Source organism: Pleuronectes platessa, chromosome 15 (genome assembly GCF_947347685.1).
Source record: "Pleuronectes platessa chromosome 15, fPlePla1.1, whole genome shotgun sequence".
NCBI lineage: Eukaryota > Metazoa > Chordata > Actinopteri > Pleuronectiformes > Pleuronectidae > Pleuronectes > Pleuronectes platessa.
The window spans coordinates 8,323,437-8,350,528 of NC_070640.1; the positions used below are offsets into that span (position 1 = coordinate 8,323,437).

General features: G+C 42.5%; 2 protein-coding genes across 3 annotated transcripts; both read left to right on the top strand.

Annotated features, from left to right (window-relative positions):
- The first annotated feature begins 99 nt into the window (after positions 1 to 99).
- Positions 100 to 17,369, top strand: rbm27 (RNA binding motif protein 27). 2 transcript variants are annotated; one of them, XM_053441752.1, is made up of 21 exons: positions 100 to 283; positions 1,590 to 1,708; positions 2,848 to 2,975; positions 3,146 to 3,222; positions 4,422 to 4,615; positions 5,024 to 5,332; positions 5,961 to 6,209; positions 7,349 to 7,537; positions 8,020 to 8,166; positions 8,280 to 8,433; positions 9,192 to 9,345; positions 9,588 to 9,821; positions 9,921 to 10,052; positions 10,251 to 10,364; positions 10,552 to 10,626; positions 10,743 to 10,904; positions 11,096 to 11,200; positions 12,857 to 13,084; positions 13,187 to 13,270; positions 13,436 to 13,555; positions 14,803 to 17,369. In XM_053441752.1, the coding sequence occupies exons 1-21, from the start codon at positions 225 to 227 to the stop codon at positions 14,896 to 14,898; spliced, it is 3,129 nt and encodes a 1,042-aa protein (XP_053297727.1). In that variant the 5' UTR covers positions 100 to 224; the 3' UTR covers positions 14,899 to 17,369. The 2 variants fall into 2 exon arrangements, with proteins under 2 accessions (XP_053297727.1, XP_053297728.1); XM_053441753.1 differs by lacking the exon at positions 7,349 to 7,537.
- Positions 17,370 to 21,006: 3,637 nt separating this feature from the next.
- Positions 21,007 to 22,391, top strand: pou4f3 (POU class 4 homeobox 3). Its single transcript, XM_053441754.1, has 2 exons — positions 21,007 to 21,126; positions 21,480 to 22,391. The coding sequence occupies exons 1-2, from the start codon at positions 21,007 to 21,009 to the stop codon at positions 22,389 to 22,391; spliced, it is 1,032 nt and encodes a 343-aa protein (XP_053297729.1).
- Positions 22,392 to 27,092: the final 4,701 nt, after the last annotated feature.

Sequence of the window (27,092 nt, forward strand, 5' to 3'; positions counted from 1 at the left end):
ATAACGCAACGTGCGTGACTCGAGAAACACGTGAGGGTAACGCGCGTCGGCGGGGCTCGCGTTACGACAGCTCGCCTTGTGTTGCCACCGTGCCGTAAAGCGCTTCGTCCCGACCTGCCAGTGAAGAGACCGAAGGCCTGGGAGCTTCTAAATTCATAGACGATGAGAGCAGCCTCGTCCCGGCGCACATCCGTGTTATAGACAGTGTCCTAGTGCTTCTCACGATGATCATAGAGAATGTGGAAGCCCTGAAGTCGTGGCTGGCAAAACTCCTGGAGCCAATGTGAGTGTTGAAGCCGAATGACATTTAGCTCGCATGCTACGTAGCCACCGGCGGCGGAGGGGGTTTAGCTAGCTAGCTAGCCGGGCATCAATGGAGGCTTTGGCGAGGAGCTGATGGCAGATTCTTAACACGAGTTAGCGGGCAGCCTTTATTCGCTAGCTGGCCATTTTTGTTAACAAGCAAATACAAGATTCGTGCAGCTCGTCAGCTTGTGTGTTGTTATTTTAGCTCAGTTATGGACGTAGTTGACTCACGATCATGTCACTTTATCTCATCCCTGCAGCAAACAGATTCACTCTCTAACAGCTAACAGCTCACTGTGTTGATTTCAATTTAGCTTAAGCGAGTTAATGTTTAAAATGAGTGGTGCTGCCATTAAACAAATATATATAATAAGCCAGACTTGTTACCTCTTGAAGTTACCATAGTATGTTTTACTCCCAAATATAAACACTTCAAATGTTAGATGAGTAACGGACGCAGTTGTTGCACCAATTTCGCACACAAATGCACAGATGTGTGTTTTTAGAAGTGATCATGCGTGTGGTAACCCTCGTGCATTGGTAAACAGGTCCTGCAGTAACAGATGACACACACGGATTCATGTTTCAGAATGTGCTGCCTTTGCTGCTGCGCTCTCTGTGACTGTGTGCTTCACGTGGTGCAGTGGGTTGAGTATTGCTGCTTTGACATCGTTATGGTTGTGTCCTCTCCATTTATAATTAACCGTTCGTAGCACAGGCTCTGGGGGAAGCCTTATTTGCAACCCCTTGCATTTGTGTCCCATTTCAGGTGCTAATTTTGTGACTGGGCAGGTTTGTGTCTGATCCCTGTTTTGTTAATTTACAAGGTGTTGGTTGGATGTGAAGGAATGGGGATCAGCTTTACCTGAATTAGGAGATAGTAGTCATGTAGTCAGTTATATGTTGTTTTTTACCAGTCTGAAGTGCTTGCCTAGGGGCTATTTGTGTTTGTGATATGTGCTAGCCCCACCACTTGAAGGCCTTGTTTGGACATCTGATAGCACTGGTTTTGTTAGGATGGTTCAAATGGTTTGCAGCAGTGAGGAGCTCTGCATGCAACATTAGGGGTTTTGCTTTGCAGTAACAATGATTTTAGGTGAATTCACAAACATTTTACAAGCACAAATAGTTGGAAACTGGCCCACATTACATTTGCTTTAATAATACAATTGAATTAAATGTTCTCGTCCAGTTTTTTACTCTACGAAATGTTTCCTTTTGCATGGCATCAGAAAATCAAGATACCTGGTTTGCTGATTCTGACAAGACCCTTTACTTTGCAGATGTGATGCTGACCCGTCTGCGTTAGCCAACTATGTCGTGGCTCTGGTGAAAAAGGACAAAGTGGAGAAGGATCTGAAAGCACTTTGCGCTGATCAGCTTGATGTCTTCTTACAAAAAGGTAAGAGCTCCTCACAAAGCCGTTCTGCTTGTGTGATTAAAAGCAGCATGCCGTGTAGGTCCTCGCTCTTTCTCGTGGCCCCATGTTGTTTATGTAATGTAAATATTTTTAATTACTGTTTTTCTTAGATAACTTCAACAAGTTTGAAGAGACAATTGTCAGCCTTTTCTCAAAATACAAACTTTTGCTTGAAACACAACTGTTCATTAGCCTAGAGAGCAAAATATAGCTCATTAAGCATCGTCATACTTAGCCAGTGGGACACTGTTGTTTGCAACAATTACATCATATTAATGGATCAGTTTTTAAATAGTGAATAGTCAAAATGCACAATAATTAACACTGTCATTTGAAACTTAATTCTTAACCATAAGCTTAAGTTATGCATTCAGAGAGGCATAATCTGGACATCCCTACTCTCTACCTCTTGCGGCTCCCCAATATGGCCAGTAGAGGGCCTGTTTTATCATTTGAAGTACTCTCACTGGAAGAAGCATCAACTTTCCTTGCATGGATTATGATTTAGTGATTTCACTTTTAAATCGTATAATATAACAATCACAGGTTGGAAATATTGTGTATCAGTTGTTTTTTAGGTTGTTGATGGATACACACGTCTTAGCGATTATCTCATGTTCAGAGCTTTGCATTTTAATACCACAATTTAGGTCTGTGCCTTTGCACTTAGTTTTTTTTGTAATTCTCTGACATTTCAACCATTTATCTTTTAGTATGAAGCTTATTAAAACTTAACAATTACAACTCCTACTCTAACACACTACAAGATTGCAGTCAAATAAATGGCTTGAATTAACTCCTTGAATATTCTTTCAGTTATTTGTGGATTCCGTTAACCCGTTTATATCCTTTTCATTATGCTATGTTTCTATCAAGTGTTTTTTTCCATTCCTCCCCTCTGTGTTTATTCCGGGTATGTTATTCATTTGTGGTTAATTAGACTTTGGATACATTTAGCGCAGCCAGAAGCAGATACATTTGTGCTGTAGTATGATTCAGGAGGATTTTCAGTTCATTTCATGCCAGAGGACCAATTTGCTCTTTGAGGGAGAATGATGGAAATACTGCACACGATTGCAGTGAATATTACATCTTTTCACACAGTCATTTTGTCATTGCAGAGACAACAGGATTTGTCGATAAACTCTTTGAATGTCTGACAACCAAGAACTACCTGGGAAGTCCTGCTGCCAAGGAGACTCCTAAAGAGGAGGTCAAACCGCCGGCAGCCAAGCCAGATGCTGTGGAGGTAAGAAAAGATGGATGTGTTAGGTTATTCTATATGGCACTGTGTGTTATTCAATGCAGCACTCACTCAGATATTGTGACTTTATAACCAATATTCTCTCCTTAAATCTCTTTCTATTTTCAAAGCATGAAACAGGAGAGTTAAAGTTGCAACTGTTTTTTTCCCTCAAGGCTGAAACACCAGAGGAGGAGAGAGAAAACAGGTGGAGGAGAAGTCCTCTGAGGAATCGCTCTGACTTTGAGTCCAGGTATGGCTGTGGCTTCGGGGATCTGTTTTAGCTCGTCTTAATGACCAGGCACAAGTCACATGCAGACCTTATTCTCACATGGAAAATAAACATTTCTTGTCCTAATACAAAAATGTCCAGTACACAAACTTACTGCTGATGAAAACCCAATTATTTTGCAAGCCCTAGTTGTGTTAAGATAATAACATTTGGCCATATCTGAAGGGTTAGTTTCAAATCCCGAACGTACTCCTGGTACCTTGGTGAAACTCTGGTGTCAAGTAGCCTGTCCCTTGTCTATAACACATCTAGTCAACAACAGAGAGGACAATACAATACGCATTATACTCTCATTCAAAACAGTAGCTAATGTGTCGTGTTGCTTGTGTGAATTACATTTTTGAGCATTTGGTTAGTTAAACATGGCCATGCCACACAGGTCACTTCCTTTTGGGTTTCTCTTTTCTGGGTTAGGGGTTGGTTATGGTTCACTTCACTGTGTTAAAGCCGTTGCTAATGAAAATCAACACTTCATGTAGGTTTTAAATACTCGCTGCCTTTCAGCAAAATAAAGGGATTATGTCCCTAGAAATATTTGAATAGCTTTTAATGGCGTTTTAGTAACAGCAACAGTAAATACACTCAGTGCATTAGAGCAGTTCAGAGAGATGGGAGGGTTTTCAAAAGTTTGTGACTAGGTAACCAGGGACCATCCAGTTTAAATTAACTGGGGGAAAAAAGAGAAAGTACTGGGGATAAAACTTCACCAATAACAACTTGTCTCAATTAACAACTTGTCTTTCTCTGAACTATTAAATATTGGTGTCTGCTTTAGATCTCCATGTGCAAATCAATACAGGTTGATTGTAACTACTAGTTGACTTGGCCATATTATTTATACTGACGAATTGTTTTTGTATTACTGTATATATATATGCTTATTTATTTCATTCTTATTTATTCAATGTATTAACTCTTCTATGTATCAACTCTTTATTGTACCCTCGGCACCATTGAAAATGAGGGTCTTATCCCTCAATGTGTTTTCCGAGGTCTAAATAAAATAATCAATCAATCAATCAATCATCAATCAATCAATCAGGTTAAGATATTATTCATGAGTCCTTAGTTAATCTTCATTAACACCAACCATCCTGCTAAAATCATCTTGCGTTTAAAATGGGCAATAAGACAAACATTCTAACCTTCTGACCACACAGGAACCGTGATGACAGGAGGCGAGAGGAGCGCAAGCGACGCGACTTCGAGCGGCACGGGAAAAGCAGCAGCGACTCCCACCGCGAGCGGGAGCGGCACGAGCGCCGCAGGGGCAGCCCCCGGGGGAGGAGCTACAGCCGCAGCCGGAGCAGGAGTGGCAGTCGAGGAAAGGACCGGGAGCACAGAGGAGGCAGAGGTAAGAAAGTCCCCACCCCCTGCAACACCCACAGCCAATAACAACAGCACAGGGGACCAGACCCAGGAGTGTAGAACGTTTCTGATGCTCATGTTATCACAGTGCATTATTGATGCAGAGGGTCTGCTGGACACTTCCTGGGTGTGGGCTTGAGAAGGAGCTGAACGGAGATCCGGATGTAGTGTCAGATTGTCAGTCAGTGTTACTGGGTGTTTTTTTTATCAATAAGGAACAATGTGGATAGCTTTACAATCGAATCAGTGGAATTTCAACAGCTTAGACTGGAATTGGCCTTATTACCGGCCAGGTAAGCATTTGACATGATGTCTGCTGTTTTCTGCTGCTTTTGTGAAATATTTGTTTGTTTTTGGTCTAACTCCCTGTCTGTTCCTTCTCATCTTTTAACAGACTTTAAGTCAAAGTTTGAGGTGGAAAGAAAAGATACCGACGGCTACAACTCTTCAACCACGTCCGGCCCCCAGCAGCAGCACCCTCCGCCTCTCCTGCCCACACCTCCTCACCCCTTTTCCTCCTCTTCCCAATCGGCCGCTGGCGTCTCAGGACCTGGAGGCGTTCCTGTAGCAACACTGGCTCACCTGCCTGACAGCACCACAGACAGCTGGTCGGGCTACTATGGAGCCCAGAGGCAGGATGGTGTCGTGAAGCCATTCAGCAACAAGGTCGTTTCACTCAAACAGCGTTGCAGAGATTATGATGGTAAGAATATATTGAATAATTTTTTACGTCTGATCGTTAATTCTGTTGTTTTATATGTTGCGTCATCTGTCATCACTTTATCTCTGCATTGAAAACAAGCTTCACAGAGAAACATACAGCAGAGAGAAAACGTGTTACGCCTGTTCTTGTACATGACATGGACATTGCACGGTGTGTTGTGGCTACCTCTGTCTCCGTCTTCCCTTGAGGGTTATTGATTGCCTTGTTTAGTGTCAACACTAATGACCACTGTTTAGCACTCCTTCGACTATCCCCAGTGAAAAGCCAGAAAGTACACAGCCTTGCACCTAACTCTCCACAGAGACACAAGAGGGTTTAAACTTACCCACTGTCCCTGAAGCTTACTGCTATCTGTCACTGTGCTCAAATACATTCATTAGAGACTGTGCCTTAATGAGACTGTGTGGTAAATACATGCACTTTATGTCTCCGCTGCTCAGAAGTTGGACGATTATGCATCTTGTTTATTTCCTCCTATTGCTGTTTATTTCCTCTTATTTTGAGATAAATATTATGTGAATTGGTACTTTAATTTGACCACAGGAGCCCAAATCCATCAGAAGAATTAAGTTACCGATAACGTGTTGACATTTGTTTTTCTCCACAGAAAAGGGATTTTGCGTCCGTGGTGACCTTTGTCTATTCGACCACGGCAACGACCCTCTCATCGTGGATGATGTCAATCTACCAAGTATGATTCCATTTCCACCGCCGCCTGTTATGCCCCCCACTGGCCTGCCTATGCCCCCCACTGGCCTGCCCATGCCCCCGATCACTGAGCCGCCCCCTAACCTCAGGATACCTCCGATGCCACCTTACGGCCAACCACCACCACCGGGCGTCTTCCCGTTAAATGGTGAGTGCTACCGCCGCTTTGTTGCATTTGATGGTAACTTGTAGAAAGTGTGTATGCTCTGCATTTTGATATGAGATGAGCAGTAGGGATTTCAAAGTAAAATACGGTTATGAAAGCAACTTGTGGTTTCTACAAAGAACTGCAGCCGGTGGAAACTTTTTCTTTTCTTATTCTTCTCCTAAGAACTTGTTGTATCATATTTTTCATATCTGGAAAAAAACACATTTCACTTCTGGTCATCTCTAGGCAACTACTCTTTGTTTGTGTGAGACAATGTAATTATATGTGGTGGTAAAATGTCTGACAAAGAAATATTTTAAATGTAGTCCATATTTGTCCTTGTCTTCATGAATGTTTTAATAGTTGATTTAAAGGGATCAAACAAAAACATTTGATGGAGGAAAGTAGTTTTCCATGACACAGCGTTGCTTCTGCACCAATCGCAATGTGTCATCCTGCCTTTTCAGTTCTACACTTTGTGAGCATCTTACATTAGAAACTCTTTGTCAATGTTTTTTGGATACACTCAGCAACACAGAGAAATGAATTCTACTGTAACCATTACTATAACTTAATACTGGAGTCTTCTCCTTGAACATTGAGCTAATGTACTAAATGTATAATAATTCTGGACAGTTTGAGCTCTGTGTGACTGTAGATAATTACATGCACACAAGAAAAGGAAGATAACGTTGTTTACTTTTTGAAATCGATTGTGATGTGTTGTTAAATAATAACCAAAGACTGCTTCAGCCACAATTCCCTAAATTATGCAGTTACCTTTCTATCTTGTTTTGCTCTTGCTGTTTGAAAAGAAAATGAAGACGAAAGAGATATTTCAGTCCAACATTTGTTTCTTAAAAACAAAGCTGATGGGGATTTAAACACTGCAGTCTGTGTGTTATTCTGCTTGTTGATTTGATGAGACTGGTTCTTGAAGTGTTGTTTGTCTGTGACATGATTGGCTATAAATTAGGAGCAAAATCTATAGCCTGTTGTAAAGTGTCGTCGTATGAGTTTTAAATACCTTCCGCCTTCCCTTCAATATTAAAGCAACCAGTGCAATAGTTCAAAGCAGAGACTCACTGACATACCTGCGATACTCCTGAGACATTAGCTTGGGCTTGTGTCTCCCTCAGGACCCCCACTGATAGCAACCAGTGGGATCGATCCTCCCAACCACCAATCGGCAATCGCTCCTTCTCCTCCTGGTGGACCGCCTGGTGTGGGACGGCCACCAACTCTTCCTCCTCCTCCTCCTCCTCAACCTCCTCCTCCTCCTTCGTCCTCGTCTGTGTCCCTTCATCCCCAATATGTCCAGTCTGAATGTAAGCAGCAATGCTCTTCCTGTTCAGATTGGGACTGTGTGCTTGGACGGGGACATTTCTGTGGCTTTTCATTTAGAGTTCACCTTTTATTGATCATTTATATACCTTCATTTTCTTGTGTTATATTTATCATCACAGTAGATTGAGTTATAATGGCATGGCAGATTTAAGTTAACTTTTTCCGGACTCTGAGGTCTGCCTTTGACTTTCTGTGCTCGTGTTTTCTATCATTTGAAGTTGGTCTGTGTGTGTGTGGTGCTCGGCGCTGTGTGATTTCCATGGGTTGCTTTCTGCTGCAGTAACACCTGTTGACCAGAGGGTAGCACTGTTTATTTACCTAAGAGACTATTTGACTTTGTTGAATGCAAGAATTAGTCACTGATAATCACTGTCTCTTTAACCTCCATGTTTTTATTGAGTTATTTAATTGTATGATTTGTATCATAACTGTCAATGCCTGTGCTCCTTTTTTTCCATCTTAGATAACTATGATCCGGAGGGCTACAACCCAGAATCCCCAGCCCTGACTACATCAGGTCGTAACCAGTACCGTCAGTTCATTCCCCGGGTGCAGACCCAGCGCTCCAACCTCATCGGCCTCACCTCCAACGAAGGACAAGGATCCAGAGGTAGCAAGCATTCTCTTCTCGGCACACACAGTTTTTTAATATTGGACGAATGCTTGTGTTATTAAAATACACATTTGTTGAAGATTTATATTTCCTTTCTGAACATCTTCCAGCTGCAAACATAGTGATTCAGACAGAGCCAGTCCCTGCAGCCAGTGCTCCTGGAAGTAACGTGCCCCGTTTCAACGCCGAGCTGGACATCAGGAAGAGAACCATGGGACATAGTGTACCTGAAGGACCAGCAGCTAAAAAACCCTGGATGGAGAAGTAAGGATTCTGTGACACACACACACTCTTGAAGAGTTCCCTGCTGAATAGGAAATACAAATTTGACAAGGGGAAAAGATCATGCAGGTATAGATGTAGGATTCCATATAATCTCTACGGCTTGCCCTGATCTTTGGTTATGTTTCAGTGACCTCTGGCGTAACACCCCCTCTGCAGAGCATGTGCTACAGCAGAACAATCAGGCATGGGAGGAATAGATTGAGCGGAGGAAGTCCCCTAGTTAATTATTCAGCGATTTGTGTAGTTATCTCAGATAGATAAAAAGCGCATTGATATTTTAAATTATATTTGCCCTTTATTCCTCAGAATATGTCAGCAGTACCTTAATGACCTGGATACCTCAATGTGACCGTTGACACTTGATACCCTCACTGAACACATTCTTGTTTTGTGAAGTAATCTGAAGAAACTAGATGGCCTCTTGAAATTTGATCAATCAAATTGACGCCTTGCCCCATTTCCCATTACTGCTGAGAGCAAAGTGACTCATAGGTCAGCAGCAGATCTTTTGTCTCAGTTGTGCAACAGGTGTGCACAAACGTCCCGTGGGTCTAGGATGCATTTTAAATGTTAAGCGGAATGACACGTAGTCCTTTATTCAGGCTGAACTGTCATAGGGCTTGTAGGAACTCATTATAAAGTATAGAACCTCCAGGACTATCATCAGTAGTTATTAGTGATGTCTTCTTTTTCGATAATTTCCCCCCGAAAAAAAAACATTTTGCTCTCGGTTTCAGGACAAACTTTAACAACCAACATAAGAACAGCTTTCCTAAGAGGAATCACTACGTGAACACAAAGCTGGAGGTTCGCAAGATCCCTCGAGACCTCAACAATATCACCAAGCTCAATGAGCACTTCAGCAAGTTTGGAACCATCGTCAATATACAGGTAAAGTGCATCATTGTCTCCTCTGTAATTAATAAACCTGTAAACGGCTATTGTTTTCATGTAGAAGTATTGGAATCTATGCATATTTAGGATGCATTACAGAAATATGAAAACAGATTCACCCTATTAGCTGGACAAAGTGTCGCAATTTAAGCCTCTTGAATACACAAAATTCAGCTCAGACACAAAATGAGTTTTGTCAGTTAAACGCACCGACCCTGGATGTGACCCTCTCGCTGCAGGTTGTGTTTGGTGGAGACCCGGAGGCAGCGTTGATTCAGTACACAATGAATGAAGAGGCCCGGCGGGCCATATCCAGCATCGAGGCGGTCCTCAACAACCGCTTCATCCGTGTGTACTGGCACCGTGAGCCCGGCACCAACCCCACCGGGCTTCAGCAGCCGGAGCAGAGCTCAGGGAGCCAGCTGCCGGGTTTGACCCCCAGCCAGGGGCCGCAGCACAGCAACATGCATAAGGTCAGTAAAGAGAGCTCAAACACATTGAAGCCCATGGTCTTTTTATTTCTTAAGCCATTCATCCAATTTAAATGTTTTCATTTAATCTTTTATCTGCAGGGAATAAAACAGCACTGTCCAGCCGCCTATGTGTTGAACAAGACTGTACCAAAGCACCGCCTGCCAGCAGCCGCTGGGGCCACAGGTGGAACCAGGCCAGACCACCTGAACCCAAACACAGAAGCCGCCTATGTACGTCTTAGTCCTTATGCTCGAGCGTGTCTGTGTGTGTGTGATTGTGTCAGGTGATGCCAGACCTTGGTGAGATGTTGTGTAAACTGTTTGTTCGTGTTAAACAGGTTATTCTTGTTTTTTTACTATGTATACCAACGTCTCAAATTTTGTTCTGATGACCTAAAAGTGTCGCTCCCTCTCTGTGTTGCCACTTAGATGGCGAACCCCCAGAAGAACCCCTACACTTCCACAGCCCTCAAGTCGTCCTCAAAGAGCTTTGGGAGAACGGGAAAAGCACTAGAGGCACAGGAAGTCCTCAAGAAGAAACAGGCACGTCACTTAATGTTTTACTACATATTTTGACTGCTACAAGAATAGAACAGAGCATTAGTCATTTGTTTTTCTCTGGGGCAACTAGTGAGAAGTGGGATGCCACTGAGAGAGAAAATGATAACAATAGCTGTGTATTTTCACCTCTGTGAATGTGTACTTACTGTTTTTTTTTTCTTCCATTTAGGAGGCATTAAAACTGCAGCAGGACATGAGAAAGAAGAAGCAGGAGATGTTACAGACACGGATCGAGTGTCAGAAGGTAGGACAGGCCCCAGCCCCCCATTTATCTGTGCACTTCCTACCGCTTTCCTCCTCTTTTCCCATCTCTGACCTTTACCCCTCCCTTCGTCTCACTGCTCGTTCCTCCTCTTCCAGACCCTGATAAACCGTCTGGAGAAGAACCGAGGGATGAAACCCGAGGAAAGAGCCAACATCATGAAGACCTTGAAGGAGATGACGGACAAGATCACGCAGCTGCAGAATGAGTTGAATCCTTACTCCAAATCCAACCACAGCCAGTCCAAGACCAAGACTGATGTAAGTTTAACACAGAAACACGATGGAGTGAATCCTCCATTTGCAGCACCGATAGTGTTAACTGTTGCTGTTCATAGATTCCTCTCGTTAGATGATCTGATCATTTCCCACCAAGTAGGTTTGCTGCTGCTACTCTGGGTGTACTTTGAAAGTCGTGATCACTATATTTGTATTGAATTTTTCTCAACCAGGCCCAGAAGGAACTGCTGGATGCAGAGCTGGACATTCACAAGAAGATGAGCTCCGGAGAGGACACGACAGACCTCAAGAGAAAACTGGGGCTGTTACAAGTGGAGGTAATACAGACGCACATATGCTACACCACCACAGAGAAGATCTGAAAAGATAGCCGTCACTACCGTAAGACTGCATCATCAGCTATTTCCTAGAGTGCTGACGCTGTGATACCAGGAAATGCCTCAGAGGAAGTCGTGCGATGCAAACGGATGATAAACAAAACCTGAAAAATGAAAAGGGAAACTACTGCATGACCAGGCTCCAGGGCACAGGAGGTCACTGAATGGTTCAAGAATAAAAAATAATGAAATCATATGCTATTGAGCTGAACCAGTTTCATAAATACAAGGGTACTGAAAGTCAATGTGGTGGCATCGAAACTGTAAGACAAGATAAAAGTGTTGATTGAAGTTAAACTTTCAGGGATGTTGAGTTATTTTCACTTTGGAGGTTATGTTCTCACCCCTGTCTATTTGTTGTTTGGTTTGTTTATTTGTAAGCAATATTACACAAAAACAACTAAACGGATTTCCACGCATATTGGTGGAGGATGCAGTGTGGGTAACTGCATTTTGTTGCTTGATTTTGGCTCTCGATCCACAAGGAACACATTTGTGTGAAATTTGGGGCAGCTATATTGTATTTAAGGATATTGTTGGGCCTTGGAGGAGGCATGTGCTCTCTCCCGAGTGTAAGCTGCATTAAATGATAACGGTATTTATGTATGTTACAAGTTTATTAATAATTATGAGCATTATGCAGTCAAACAGCTTTTATCAGCTTGAATTCCAGTTCAGCATCTATTTATATGAAGGGAGGTGGAAATCCCCAGATGCAGTTTTTTCACATTTACTATGACGTATGCAACTAATTAGGCATCTGTTTGCTGAGCTTGCTAATCAGGAAATCAAATGTAATTTTGCTTTCCTAGTCCTAAGTGGCATCTTTGGGTGTTAGTCACTTCAGGCTTGGCCTTCATCTCCTCCAGCCTCTAAACAAGCAGCACATACAAGCTCAGACGAGATCGGTTGTCTGTGTCACAAGTTCAGCCTTACACGAGCAGAGCTTTTGTTAGCAACACCCTGCATAGCATGTTTTTCCCCCCCTCTATCCCCCGCGGGTCCTAAATTAGCTTGTTGTTAAAAAATGCATATCCCCCAATCCATCCGAAGCCAACCCTCCTTCTGCACATTAAACCGCAGCCACTTAAGCAAGCCCAGAGGAGCAGGCGCTAACGAAGCCAAATCAGACACGAGTCCTACACTGATGGAGCCTCGTCTCATTAAAGTTTGAGCCGCTGGCGCTCGTAGGAAAATCGCGGGATGACAATTAGTCGGGAGAAATGAGGGAGGGACACGTGTAAGAGAGTGGTGGTGAGGTTGTGGAGTGGTTCTGAAGTGAGGAGATGTCACTTTAAAAATGGAGGAGTGACAACTAATGGTAAAGGGAAGAGAGTGACAGTGGAGGAGACCAGAGTGTGTTGGGAATATTTCATCACTGAAGATACATGTGCAATATTTGGCCTGCGCTGTGTGGGGGTTTAATTGTGATTATATTAAGATTTGATTTTGCCATCTTGTTTATTTTTTATTAAACACTCGATAAATAAGCTTGGATCTCCAGTTTCATGGGAGAAAATGAAGACTTATTGTCCATCTTTATATTCATAATTGATTTCTGTTTACAATTAAACCTTCCTGTTTGTCTTCCTATAGGCGACGCGGCTGGGGCTGATCCGGCCTCCGACAGGTCGAGGTCGGGGTCGAGGGAAGATGGCCCATGAGCCTGGCCCGATGCACATGGGCCGGGGGAGGGGCCGGAGCCGGGAGATGATGGCTCGCGGCGGGGCCGTGAACCGTATGTCGGTCGACCACCGACCCAGAGCCCTGGCTATTTTGGGGGTCACTCAGCAGGAGAAGGAGGAACTGATGCCGCACTTTGTGGTGAGTCACCATCTGTGTTATTTAAAGAGTCCAAGCAGTTAGTGTCGCAGTAACTGATAAACTGGCAGTGCTGAAATTCTTTTTTCTTTTTTTTAATCGTAGAAATACGGGGAGATTGAGGATTTCCGTGACCAAGACGCTAACAGTGTCGTCATGACCTTTAAAACACGAAGCGAAGCAGAGAATGTAAGTCACATGACCATAAATTGGATAAGTATGTTTCTACCCTTTTTCTCTTACTGTTCCTTGAAGTCCTCTCTGATTACTTTTGTGGTAAAATAAAGAAAACGATTTTTTGGGGTTTTACTGTTGAGTGAAACTTGCCATTTCCCCCCCCGTTTTGTTTTCTAGGCAGCGAACCAGGGAGCTAAGTTCAAAGGTCGAGTGCTGCAGATTTCCTGGTACAAACCCAAGACCCCCTCTGTAAACACGGAGCCAGAGGAGGAAGAGGCTAAAGACGAGGACAATAAGGTACAAACCCAAACTCTAGATTTGTGATGATTTAGTAACGTGCAGCCTGAGAGAAACCCATGAAGGAAGTCCATATACAGTCCAGGCTGAGATTGTTAGTGGGGAAACTTTTGGAAGTTTTAGTTATATTCCCAGATTTTACATTTTATTCTAGTGCTTCTAAATTTTTCACTGCTGCTCCCAATGGAAAATCCGGGCGAGCCTCTAAGAGCATCTCAGCCCTTTGAGTAAAACTGCATTACTGTCAGATGAAATCCTCATACTGTATTTTCATGTTTTGAGTTGCGTTCATGAGGTTGGGGGTCTTCCTTGTGTGCAAGTTAAGTTTCCAGATCCCCTCACTGGGCATTTCCTAACTTTTCCAATTCCTATGATAAATCACTGAACATATGTTTTAATGCAACGGGAGAAATTCCCTCGGAGACGCTCGAGGCCCATCTCATTTCCTTCCAACTTGTTCTGGAGTGTGAGGTGCATCATTTATTAAATATCTTCCAGAAACCCTCAGTATGATGCTGCCCATATTGCTTCCTTTTCATGCTCCACACTTTATTAGACATACCTTTTCAATCTAATGCAACAAATCCTTCCTTTGGAAAGCTTCTAATGCCCTTTCTTTGTTTTTATATTGCATTATAAAAAATCTACTGAACAGATTTTCTTGAAACTTGGTGGAAAGGTGGGACAGGGAAGATCTGATTTCTCATGCAAATATGTAGACTGCTTATATCGCTCAGATCTCGATAATGAACAAGATTTGGTGAATCACTAATATTTCTAAGAGGTTGATCTTTATTCAGTTACTGTACGATAACAAATATTCCTTTCAACTATGTCGGAAAGTTGTGTCTGTTTTAATGTGAGCAGTTTGCAGAAGGTTTCTTTGTACTAGTTATACGTACCTGATCTCAATACATGTATTTTCAACATCGTGATGAAGTGGCCAATCGGCCATGGCGGAGGTGTGTGCTCTCTGGTCTGAAATGCAACAGAGCTCGAGAACGTCGTAAATAATGCAACTTCAAGACGTCACACAGTAGCAAACGCACAACTGTGGTTTCTATGGGACTAGCCTGGGTTTGTCATGTTGCACAGTGGCACACAGGGACACAATTGCACAGCTATACAAGGTTGATGTGCCTGTGTGATGACATTGACGTTGTGTGTTCGTCAGTGTTTTTCCGATGTGAGAAATGTATCAAACTAACCACCATGATGTGGTTTTTGTTTGTTTTTAATTCAAACAGAAGGAAGCTGGCTCTTATTTGCCTGGTGAGGAAGAGGAGGAAGAGGAAGACGACGACGAAGAAGACGAGTACGAAAGCCGATCTTGGAGGCGGTGAAGGCTACCTGAGTCGCCCGTCACCTGCTCTTCAGTGGAATCAGTACTTACCCTGACATGAAGATAAAATCGATTCAACGGAACTCACATTTTTTATTTCCTTTCCAGTATTTTCAAACCAAGTCATTTTAAACTCTTATCAAAGTAAAAAAAACATCTTTACTTTATTGAACATCGCAAGAAGTTTAGGGGGGTCGATGTTTTTTGTATCCCTCGACGAAACAATTATTTAAAACATCTCACTTTTGCTGAGAAAGATAAATGTTAAGTTGTTCTTATAGATAGAAAAAGAAACCTATGTGAGTTGGAGTGTGCTTACCAGATGATTAATATCAGTAATGCACAACATTTGTGTCTACTGTGAATAGGTATTTTTATACATACTGTATTTAAGCTCTTTTCTCACCAGTTTTTTGAAAGACCTTGTCCTCGGTTCAGGGACAGCCATTCCATCACCAACAGAACGTTCTCGGTCGCTGCCGGAGAGAAACTTATTTATTTTCCCACTGTGCCGTACCTATATTGGCACAGTTTGGTATGGTTCCTCACATTTCTTTGACAGTGGCCTCTTTGTGCTGGTATGAACCCAGTCTAGTTGGTGCATGTTGTATTCCTAAACAAACGGAGCCACTCCCCTCCCAGCACCCGAGGGGGCTGATGCTGCACCACGACCACATTCGAGGCAGTGCAGGTACAGACGGATTCCAGTGCAATAGAAAAGAACAACAACGATGTTTACAGATTACCACGTCCATGCACGTCACAGACAGGTTCTCCCCCCTTGTGTGTTTTTTGTCCTTCACTCAATGTCCGGTGCCACTCTTGTGTAAATACAAACACCATCAACTGGTGTTCTACATTTTCTAAGAGTGTCCAACATTTTCCACTTGTTCTACTCTGTCACCGGCTCAAACGAAGGCCCTGACAGGACAAGGATCAGATCACCCATTTAAAAATTCTACATAAAATGTGAGATCCATAGACAGGTGACTGAATGTAATACTGAACAGTTGATTTTAATATATATATATATAAATATATATATTTAGTTTCTTTGCCTTAAACAATCAGCAGAAGGCTGAATTTTTACAAGATTTGTGATTTACTTTTGTAAATTTTGTAAATGCTTGTGAGAGAAATTACAGTGTTTGTTTGGTTTTGAGTTTAGTTTTTTCTCTCATGTCATTTGAAATGAATGACCAGGCTGTTTTCAGGTAGAGCAGGTCGAACCAGAGAGGCAGGAAGTCTGCATTCGTGAGCACAAAGCCACGCTGTCATTTCTCTTAAGTTTGTAATATTGTTTAAAGAAACATTCAGAGCTGCTCTGATCTGTGGGAATCACTCTGTAGAAAGCCACCATAGGAAAAGGACGGATGTGGTGTCCTGCATGCACCTCCCACTGTTAGGTGTCCATTAGTGCAGCTTTGTCTACAGCTGACTATGGTCACACAATGCTCTAAAGCCACAACCACAGTGTGCACCTTTCATGTCCACAGAACTAGTTTAACCTTTAACACAGACTGCGTTAGAACCCTCAGGGGAGGAGGAATGAGAATCAATTAATTGTGTGTAAATGTGCTCAATGCAAGATAACACTTATTTTTTTTCTTTCTTTCGCTGCTTCCCTTAAACAACTAACAACGTTTACACGCAGCCTCATGAAGTGTCGTCAGACGTATGCTTTATCATAACTCGAGTAGACTGATCATATCCCGGGGACGGAACCAGTCAGAGGGCAACAGTCATGCAGGCTGGAATCTGTGTGTGAAGTATTTTTCCCTGCATGTGAACACAGTAAATCCTTTTCCTCGCATCTACTGTGACGGTAGCGTTTTCTTTTTTTGGATTTCATATCTCACTGTTGCTCCGAGGCCTCTTGCCATCGACGTTACTGTCCCAGTCGAACGTTTTGAGTCCACCATCACTGTCAGGATGAGGTGTTTTAGGTTTGCGATGAAAAGCTGAAACTTTTCCCTTCGCACACTCCGTACTTTCTTATGATTTGCTCGTGGCAGTTTTAGAGGACAAACTGATACTGGCAGGGTTCTCGCTTGTGTTAGTGATGACGCAGAGATGGTCTCTCTCTCTCCCACTTTTTTGTACTATCTCCTGTATGCTACTATCACACTAGTGTAAAAACAAATGTAAAATGTTTATTGGATAATAGTTTTGGATTTGTAACTGTTTATATTTGCAGGGTGTGGATGTATTTTCTTCATGTATTTTGTTTGTAAAAATGGATTTCTAATTGACAAGCATGTTTGCTTTTGCCAATAAAGATGGAGGAATGGGGTGCTTAGAAGATTGAAAAAAAAAAAGAAGGAAAAGTGAAAAAAAAAAAAATAGTTTCAATTGGATCTTGGAGGGAAAAAAATAACATTTTGAGTTGAAAGAAAACCGACCAAAAAAAGAAGTCGATATTGGCAAAGAAAAAAAATCAAACAAAAGCATTCCTGAAAATATGAACTGAAACTCTTGTGTGGTGTCGTTTCTTCATATCAAGCATTATTTAGTTGTAATGTGTTAGTAGCTGTCAGACGGGGAGGAAGGAATACTGCAGGAGTACCCCTGTCAGTCACCAGTATCTGCTTAAATATACATGTATGGGTACAAATACACATCGGAGTTACATTAGGACTGAGATCTTTAAAACTAAACACAAAGCTACATTAGATTGTTAAAAATCCCACTGGTGCACTTTCATTATTATATGTTGAATGGAAATTAAGTTCCTGATGTGTAGTAAAGCACAGGACCAATGAGTTAGAGACTAGCAACATAAAAGCCTTGCGTCTTATTTGTTATCGAATAAATTCATTACTTTAAATAAAATAAAACTTCTTATGGCCAAAAGTGAAGCTGTGCTAAATTTATGATTAGTTGTTAAAGCTTAACCCTTGGCTGTAGGGTTTAGAAAGACAAGGTAACCTGAACAGTGTCACTTTTAGGTCGTGTTTTTATGAACTCTTAGTTTTCAATTAGAAAGAAGTCCATAATAAAATAGCCAACAATTAGGCAATTAAAGTTATAAAATGTTATATTTAATATCAAAATCCAGTCGTATTTAATGTTTTTGACATTAAAGTGACTTTTAAGGTTTTTAATCAGGTTGTAGAATCAGATTATAAGTTTGGAGCCTGATCACATGTGATGTAATGTCTGGCTAAATCTCAGTGGATAGTCCTTATTAATCAATACCTCCCATTGTCTCTAATTGTTACTCATGGACGCACTTCAACACGCGTGGCCCCGAACTGATCCCACCACATCAGAATGTGACCTCTGACTCATTTTAATTAAAGCACCCAGTGAATATGACATATTAAAAAACCACTGAATAAAACATGAGCATTTCTTACTTTAGGAAGTCAAGTGAAAACACTCCCGAGTCAGTTTGGTTTAATGCAAGAGCTTTTGGCTCTTCCCCCAGGGAAGGGATTTCAAACTGGGGCCTGAGCAGCGCTCTGCTCCTGGCAGATCCCGGCAGAGCACGGTAACTGAGGTGAAGAACCAGCTCTGGTAGAAGGGCGGCTCTATGGAAGCCAAGTCCCGCCAAATGAATACAATTGTAATAATTTCAAATAAAATAGGCATCAATATTTGTAAATTTATTTATATGTAGGAATCCTTTGACCAAAACCATAAAGTCATTTTTCAATTGATTCTCTAAATTACGTTTTAAAACTGACAAGTCACAATAAAAAGTAGAATGCAAGTTATAAATGGTAAATGGTTTTGTATTTATATAGACCTTTTCTAGTCTTGATGACCACTCAAAGCGCTTTACAGTACAGTTTTACATTCACCCATTCACACACACATTCATACAGTGCATCTATTATATATATTCGCAGCACTTTGTTATTCTATGGGGGGCCCTTCGGGGTTCAGCATCTTGCCCAAAGACACTTTGGCATGCAGATGGGTTAAACTTCAGGTTGGAGGACGACCACTCTACCCCTAAGCCACAGCCGCCCAGTTATAAAGTTTTACTTTTTATGCTTTCCTTGCTTTTAAAAAGTGACTTTATTTTTTTGGGAGGGGGGCTCATCAGTCAAACAACTTTTCAATTTGGGCATTTTCACATTTTATATCGGAAATATGTGGAAGACATACATACAGTTGTCAATAAATGAATGAATAAACTTCTTCACTGTGGCCACATCATATCCAGTTATTCTCCATATTTTCTGAACTAATCAATTTAAACTAAACGTTGTTTCGATAAAACCATGTGGGCAGAAATGAAATATAAGACATAGAAACATGAGCAAAGCACATTTCTTCCAGTCAGACTTTACATGGAGGAAGTTTTTACTGAACCATGAAGGGATGAGTGTTGTGACAGTAGAGAGGTCGTCCGGTGGAGTGGAGCTGCAGATGTTTATGTGCAGCCCAGACGAGGGGTAAAAAGAAGAGCTGATATGTGGGCACTCTTCATAAAACATGTCGGATGCAATCTTCAGAATATGAAATGCACTGAGATGACAGAGTTGTAAACAATGACCATTCAATTATGAATAGTGCCAGCTATATAACAGCTATTAAGAAGGGGAAAAAGGGGAGGGTGAGAAAAGGGACTTCATGCTTTATTCAGACTTTAACATCTTCAGTGGGATACATAGGCACAGCTTCCTGAGAGCTTCTCACACGTGTCCTGTTTTCTATAGGACACTCAAATCTCTCTCTCAACACAAAGGTTTTATTTTTTGATCTCACATTTACATTCGCCAGCTAGAAAATCATTGTAAACCAAATGCCCACTCTGTGGTTCAAGATATCAACAAAACCTTTTCATATATTTTCGAAAGGTCTCCATTGATACGTGTTGACTTGACAATCAAGTCCATAGACCTGTGTTTCTTGTCCACTATCCCCAGGCAGGTATCCGGCCTGCAACAGGTTTGCATGGTGAGAAAAAAGTCCTCAGCAGTTTTAATCTGTGTAATGAATAAGAAAATGCCAGTGTGGTAATGGATGCCTGCCACCGTGCTGCTAAATTATTCAGAGTCTGGGGAACCAGAGAAGAGGCCGGCGGGATCGGATGGACCCGCGGTGTCATCAGTCCACCTCTGCCGACTGGCTCCTCTTTCGGCCCCGTCCAGCGCGGCTTCTCGGGCTTTAAGCAGGCGGCCACATGAGAAGGCTGTCAAGCAGCTGCAGGGATGGGCGGGGACGAGGACGGCTGCTGGGAAACCTGACAGGACACATATACAAACCAGAATCGTACAGAGTCCAAACTGTTGTTCGGCCACTTCAGGCTTCTGTGTGAGCCACTGAGTTTCAGCACCATGGACAGAGGACAATGGATCTGTCCATGGTGCTGAAACACTGGGAACTCGAGTGGAGGAATCCATGTCTTTTTTCACTGTCTTGACCAAACTCCTGTGACTGTTCGAACAAATGTGCTTCTGGCAGAACAAAGACCTAGAAGAGGTAGATTTGTTTAACGCACTCTGAACTGCAGGGAAGATGTGAATCATCCTGAACAGACAACATAGTTAAAATCCCCCTTTTCCCACGTTAACAAAGGAGATGATGTTGAAAACAAATGCTGATATAACATTTTCAATTGATTTGTATTTGCACGGCACCAAATCCCAACATGATTCATGTTGATAAATGGGAGAATAATAAAGACTAATATTCAGATTATTGTCAGAAGTGAGCGATCCTGCATATGACGTTAGTGCAGGCCACACAAAAATTTGAAACTTTTGGGAAAGTAAGATTTTCTTAACGAATTCATTAATTAAAAATATGTTAATAGATTATAGGTATTTTTCAGTATGGTTCCAGTTTGGGATCAATAAAGTTCCGCCTGTCCATCCATCTCTACCTGTCTGTCTATCCATCTTGGGTTGGATTCCTTTGACGCTTGCGCACACAGGCCAACACTTAGAAACTTGTAAGCTGAGCAGTGGAGCAGGTGGGAGGAGGGAGGCTGAAAGAGGAGGAGGAGGTGGTGGGATGCCGGGAGGCGCAGCCGGTGTTAACAGCTCAGTCCGGGTGACGGTGAGAGCAGAGAGGGAGCTCTGTGTCGTGTCCGATCCCCGGAGTTCATGTCAGGGCCCACAGTGCTGCCGGCGCGGCGCTTGCAGGGAGGAGGATGATGACCATGAACGGCAAGCAGCATTTCTCGATGCACCCGGCCCTGCACGAGCCCAAGTATCCCGGCCTGCACGCAGGCTCGGAGGGCATGCGCAGAGTCTGTCTGCCCGCCCCGCAGGTACGTTCAGGTCGGGGTAGTAGAGGAGGGGGGGCAGAAACTATCACACTGGGAAATGTTAAAGTTGATTTGACAGGACTTTGTTCTATCCTCCATCTCTCTCCCTCTCTCTTCTGTCTGTGCCCCCCCCCCCCCCCGTCTCCCCTCCCCTCCCCCACCTCCCCCCCATCCCATCCACGTCTGCTGCTCCAGCAGTGCTCTTGCTTTCATATTAATTTTTATGACCTGCGCTTTGAGGAGGGGGGTTCTCTCCTCTCCTCGGCGCTGCTTGCCTGTGGAAAATGTTTTTGAGATCCTGAGAGTTGCCTGACAGAATTCCCCACTGACTCCAGTATGCGCACTCTTGCTTGCAGCTGCAGGGCAATATATTCGGAGGCTTTGATGAGAGCCTGCTGGCACGGGCAGAGGCTCTGGCGGCTGCTGACAGCATTGTCTCTCACGGCAAGAGTCACCCGTTCAAACCAGACGTGACTTACCATACCATGAGCAGTGTCCCCTGCACCTCAGCCTCCTCTTCTTCCTCCACCACCGTGCCCATCTCCCACCACCACCACCACCACCACCTCGGACAGACCCTGGATGCCGGGGACCTCCTGGAGCACCTCTCCACCAGCCTGGCCGTGACCGGGATGGGTGCTCCGGAGCCTCCAGGGATGACGGCGGCGCACCACCACCAGCACCCTCACCACCACCTGCAGACCATGGGGCAGCTGCACCAGGCGATGGCCAACATGGCCCACCCCCACTCCATGTCAGTGCACGGCGGCATGGCGTGCGTCAACGACGTGGAGTCGGATCCCAGGGAGCTGGAAGCCTTCGCCGAGCGGTTCAAGCAGAGGAGGATCAAACTCGGGGTGACCCAGGCGGACGTCGGGTCAGCGCTGGCCAACCTCAAGATCCCCGGGGTGGGGTCCTTGAGCCAGAGCACCATCTGCAGGTTCGAGTCCCTCACTTTGTCCCACAACAACATGATCGCGCTCAAGCCGGTTCTCCAGGCCTGGCTGGAGGAAGCCGAGGCTGCGTACCGGGAGAAGAGCAACAAGCCGGACCTTTTCAACGGGAACGAGAGGAAAAGGAAGCGCACCTCCATCGCCGCGCCGGAGAAGCGCTCTCTGGAGGCGTACTTTGCCATCCAGCCTCGGCCCTCCTCGGAAAAAATTGCGGCCATCGCGGAGAAGCTGGACCTGAAAAAGAACGTGGTTCGCGTGTGGTTTTGCAACCAGCGGCAGAAACAGAAACGAATGAAATACTCTGCGGTGCACTGACTTTCACATCATGAATAAAATAGCCTACTACATTTTTGATCGAGTGATTAATAATAGCCTAAGTAGCCTCACTAACAGGATTTATCAGCAGCTCCTCATCTGGGATTATCTCCAAAAAAACCTTCTGATCTGATTTTTTTTTCCATTTCGTGTCACTCACTCTTCGTCGTTGCACTTTTTTCAAATGTTTTTTTTTTGTTTTTTTTTGGGGATGCGGGACTAATCGATGACGTGTGTTATAGATCTGTGATCAGGGTTGATTTCAGTGTTGTGGGTCTTGTGTATCTCCGCGCACACTTTTCAGTAAAGTCACCCCTGACAGCTCGTCACATTCAGGGATCTTTGTTTTTTTTTAAAGAGACACGTGGAGTTGAGACGCCGTTTGTTTGTAAAATTGATGCTTTGTGAGGAAAGACGAGGAAATTGTGTTTTTTTGTTGAAAAGATGATTGATTTTGTGTCGTTGGCTGAGGTTGATCCTTCACGTCACTAACTGGCTCACTATGCAGAAGTTCACCATCACATCCTCGACTGTATTTTCACCTGATTTATCTTTATTTTTTTATTTGAACTCCACAAATCAAGACTTTGGTGGAATTCAACGATGAAGAGGAGTTTAAAAAAAATATTCACACTTTTATAAAACCAACACCACAATTTTTTGCAAACGAATCTGCTCTTTTTTCCTGAACTTTATTGTCGTCTTTTACGCACAAAAAAAGATAATTTACTGTAACTCTTTCACAAGGTTTTTCACACACTGAATCTATTTATCTTTAATTATTAAATAGAATAATAAAATGACACTGTTATAGGCTGTACGAGGCACATCCGTGTGGCTTTTGGCTGCTGCTATATTTTAATATATTGACGTGGACATGTTTTGGAGCATTACAGGTGAGCTATATATTTATTATATAGCCCTGATATATATATATACAGTATATATAGGCCTATACATCACCTGCTTTGATAAGTATTTGTTTTCCTCACTCTTTATTTCACTTGAACAAAAAAAATGACGTGTGAAGTTTAAACTTAATAAATGATTGGTTATTTTCTAAAAAAAATGGAAAGAAAAATATCCTCTGAAGCAGCGAGTTTGTTATTTTTGTGCAATTATGCTTTGTAAGGTGGATGTTGTGGGATGAGGCCTGTACATGTGTGTTTGCAGTTTAGATTTGAAGAAAGAAAGAAAGAAAGAGACGCACCAAAGAAAATTGTAAAGACGCTTTTAGTCAAAGTTTTGCAATCTGTTTTATTTATGAATCCCCAAACCTCAGCTGGGATTAAATATGTATTGTCGTATATGTGATATAAGCACCGTGGAAAAATAAAGCGCCTGCGTCCTCACCACAGCGTTGACGCCGCGTGTGCGTCCTCCGCGCCGCCGCTAATGGCCCCTTCCTCTCTAATTAGCGCCGCTTGCATTATGGATGGCCTCATGTCACCCGGGTTATGTCGCGCATGCACGCGGCCCTGAGATGATTAAGTCATGACGATGCAATATTAATTGTACATATTGGGTATAAAGCGCAGTAATGTGCCGGAGCTGGGAGCAGAGCAGGGCTGAGCTATGTGGAGACTCTGGGGACGAGCCGCTGGATTCACGACAACAGGTTGAGGACGGAGAGGAGAAGTCACAGCGGCACGTGGCCTCGTGAACTTTATTCTCTTATTTTTAATCATAGGACTATTTATTTATTTTTGTTTGACTGAGTAAGTATCTTTTTTCGTATTTGTTATGTTTGTTGTCGTTTGATTTCTTGTTATATTTATACTTTCAGCGGAAAGGGGAGATATGATCATGTATTTCAATATAACATAGGCCTCCAAGGGGTTTTCATTGTTATTATTACTATAATATTATTACTATTATTATTATAGATCTTTTTTCGCGTATTTCAGTAAAACAATTTTAATAACAGTGCTTTTTTAAATCATCTTTGAGTAGAATTAGCCCAGGAAACATAAAGAGATCTTACATTTATGTCATGGCAGCCATTTAAATCATGGATCTATGAAATCTGTAATTTAGGAGACATTTTGTCAGTAGTTAAAAAACAAACAACGGAATCTTCATCTTATTTTAACCTTTAAATAGTCAAATAATAGAAATGGATTAACTTGCATTAGAGTTTTTTTTTTCTTTTTTCCTTGTAGAGCTGTGTGAATATATATATATATATATACATTTATATTTATATATATACATTTAATTACTAAAATAGATGAACACAAAATAATGAAAAGCTTCCACCGGGTTCCTGCCACAGTCAACATGACCGCGGGCTGTGTGGGTTTCCCAGTGAGAGTTGCGCAGGAAACGTTCTTGGCACTAATTAATATTCCCTTTGATCCAATTCCAGCCTATAGGTGATGCTCGTTAATTATGACTCTGCGAGGGGAGGGGCGAGAAAATACACAAAACCCTTCCTGGTGATGATTTAAAAAAACAAAACAAATTTTGAGAATAATAATTTGACCTTATTTTCCTCTAGCGGAATGAGGTGTTTTAAAACGTGGCGTTAAAACAAACAGGAGCGTGTGAATAATTGATCTTTTGTATTGATATCATAACGCACTGGCTGTGTGGTAAGTTGAGCTGAAGGCTCGAGCAGCATGTGGCGAACTGAGGGCGCCTCAATTATTCAGCAGCAGCTCCGGCTGTATTGCAGTTTCTCATGCAATAATAGAAACGTGTTGGCTCCACAGGCCATTTATGCATCGTCTGTAAATATGAAAACTCCCGAGCACACTGATGAACGGTCAAAATAAAGGCTGGAAGGTGAGGACTAAGATTGATTGATTGATTATTTATTTAAGCCTCGAAAAAACCCATTGAGGAATAAGACCCTCATTTACAATGGTGCAGAGGGTACAATGAAGAGTTAATACATACAAAATAAGAATGAAATGAATATGCATACAGAGTCTTAAATACAGTAAGACAAGGGAAAAGGTAATAAACAATCGTTTTTGACGATTCAATAAAATACTATGTTTAAGTCAACTAACAGTTACAATTACAGCAGGAGAAGTCAGTTGTACATGAGATAAGATTCGAGAATTCCCTTAATGAAATAAATGAGCTGAGACCCGATGTCGGACAGAGAAGAATTCAAAAAAAGATGTGAGAAAAAAAAGCGAGAAAAATCCAAATGTGGGCAAAGAGAAGGGGAGAGACACGAGTGTGTGTGTGTGTGTGTGTGTGTGTGTTTGCTTGAGAGGTCTTCATGCAGGGAAGAGCATTTTTGACAGAATGAGGATGAAAGCGCTGTTTAATTGCTGAAGAATGCACCCCCCCCTCCCTCACACACACACACACACACACACACACACACACAGAGACACGGTCCACCTCAAAGACAAGACACCCCAAACTCAATAATTCATCAGACGCCAGTAGCAACAAATGAGAATGTGACCAGAGCGAAGGAAGACAGCTCTCTATGAGTCACCGTCTATTATCATCAGAAGCTCAGGACCTATACCCACATGCTGGAGTCTGCACACATACCTGTGGACACACACACACACACACACACGTATACACACACAAACACACGCACACGGATTGTGTTACCCTCTGGAAACTTGAGGCCAGGCTGATGGATGTCTTGGAGCAGGAGATGCTGTCCACCTGTGTCTCCTGCTGCCGCCTCTCTCCACACTTCAGTGTTTGTATCCACATTGTTTGTGAGTTTGTTGTCTCAGATGGAGGAAAAAAAAAGACATTTTAGTGGATGTAGATGCAAGTAACGGTTCACTCTATCCTTTATTCTATTTTGAAGTATATTAATCTTGAGGTCATTTTGTTTCTGCTTCAGGGAGACACTCTAACGCTGATTATACGTCACAGATTCACAGAGTGGGACTACTTATATTTAAGGTCCTGAATACTTCAAGATATAACGAGAGATAGGACATATAGTGACAGGTTCAAGTGGTGCTGCACCGTGGGGAAATCCTTCTTAAATCAATAACATTACAGAAAATGTATAATATTCTAAATTCATAATTCTGACATTTGATTGATTTGAGTAAGTTTTCATTCACAAGTGCGTCAAGTGTGATTGTTTCCTGCTTCTCTCAGTTACACCAGGAAAAACATTGTAGTTGTTGGTCACGAGAGCATCAATTGTGTATTTTTGTAACAATACTTTTAGTTTGCAAATGCTAAATGACCATTTAATTTGACAAACCAATTAAAAAAAACGAAATATTTGAATGGCAGTCTCAGTGTCACAAATAAGCTGACTGCTGTTACCGAATCAATACAAAGCAAATTGTAGTTGTCAGCAAACACTTCAGAATAAATTAATAATGGATTAAAAAACGTACTGATACATAATGAAATATCAACGGCCCCCATTCACACACAAGATTATCAATCTGATACTGCAGCGAGAGCAGAGAGAAACATTTAGAGTCTCAAAGTCTGTGTGTGAGGCCAAACCTTCTGCTAACTAACACACCATGCATTATGTAGAGAGTATTGAGATGTGCACACACACACACACACACACACACACACACACAAAGAGATGTGAGCAGGGAGGGAGAGAGATCCCTCCTCTAGCCATGGTGAGGGATAAGAGGAGTAATTGCGTTCAGGCACTTTACTCCTGTTTTTTTTCTTCTTCCCTAAGTTCTACTCAAGTGTGTATTTATGCTCTAAATCCAAAAAAGACCCAAACCA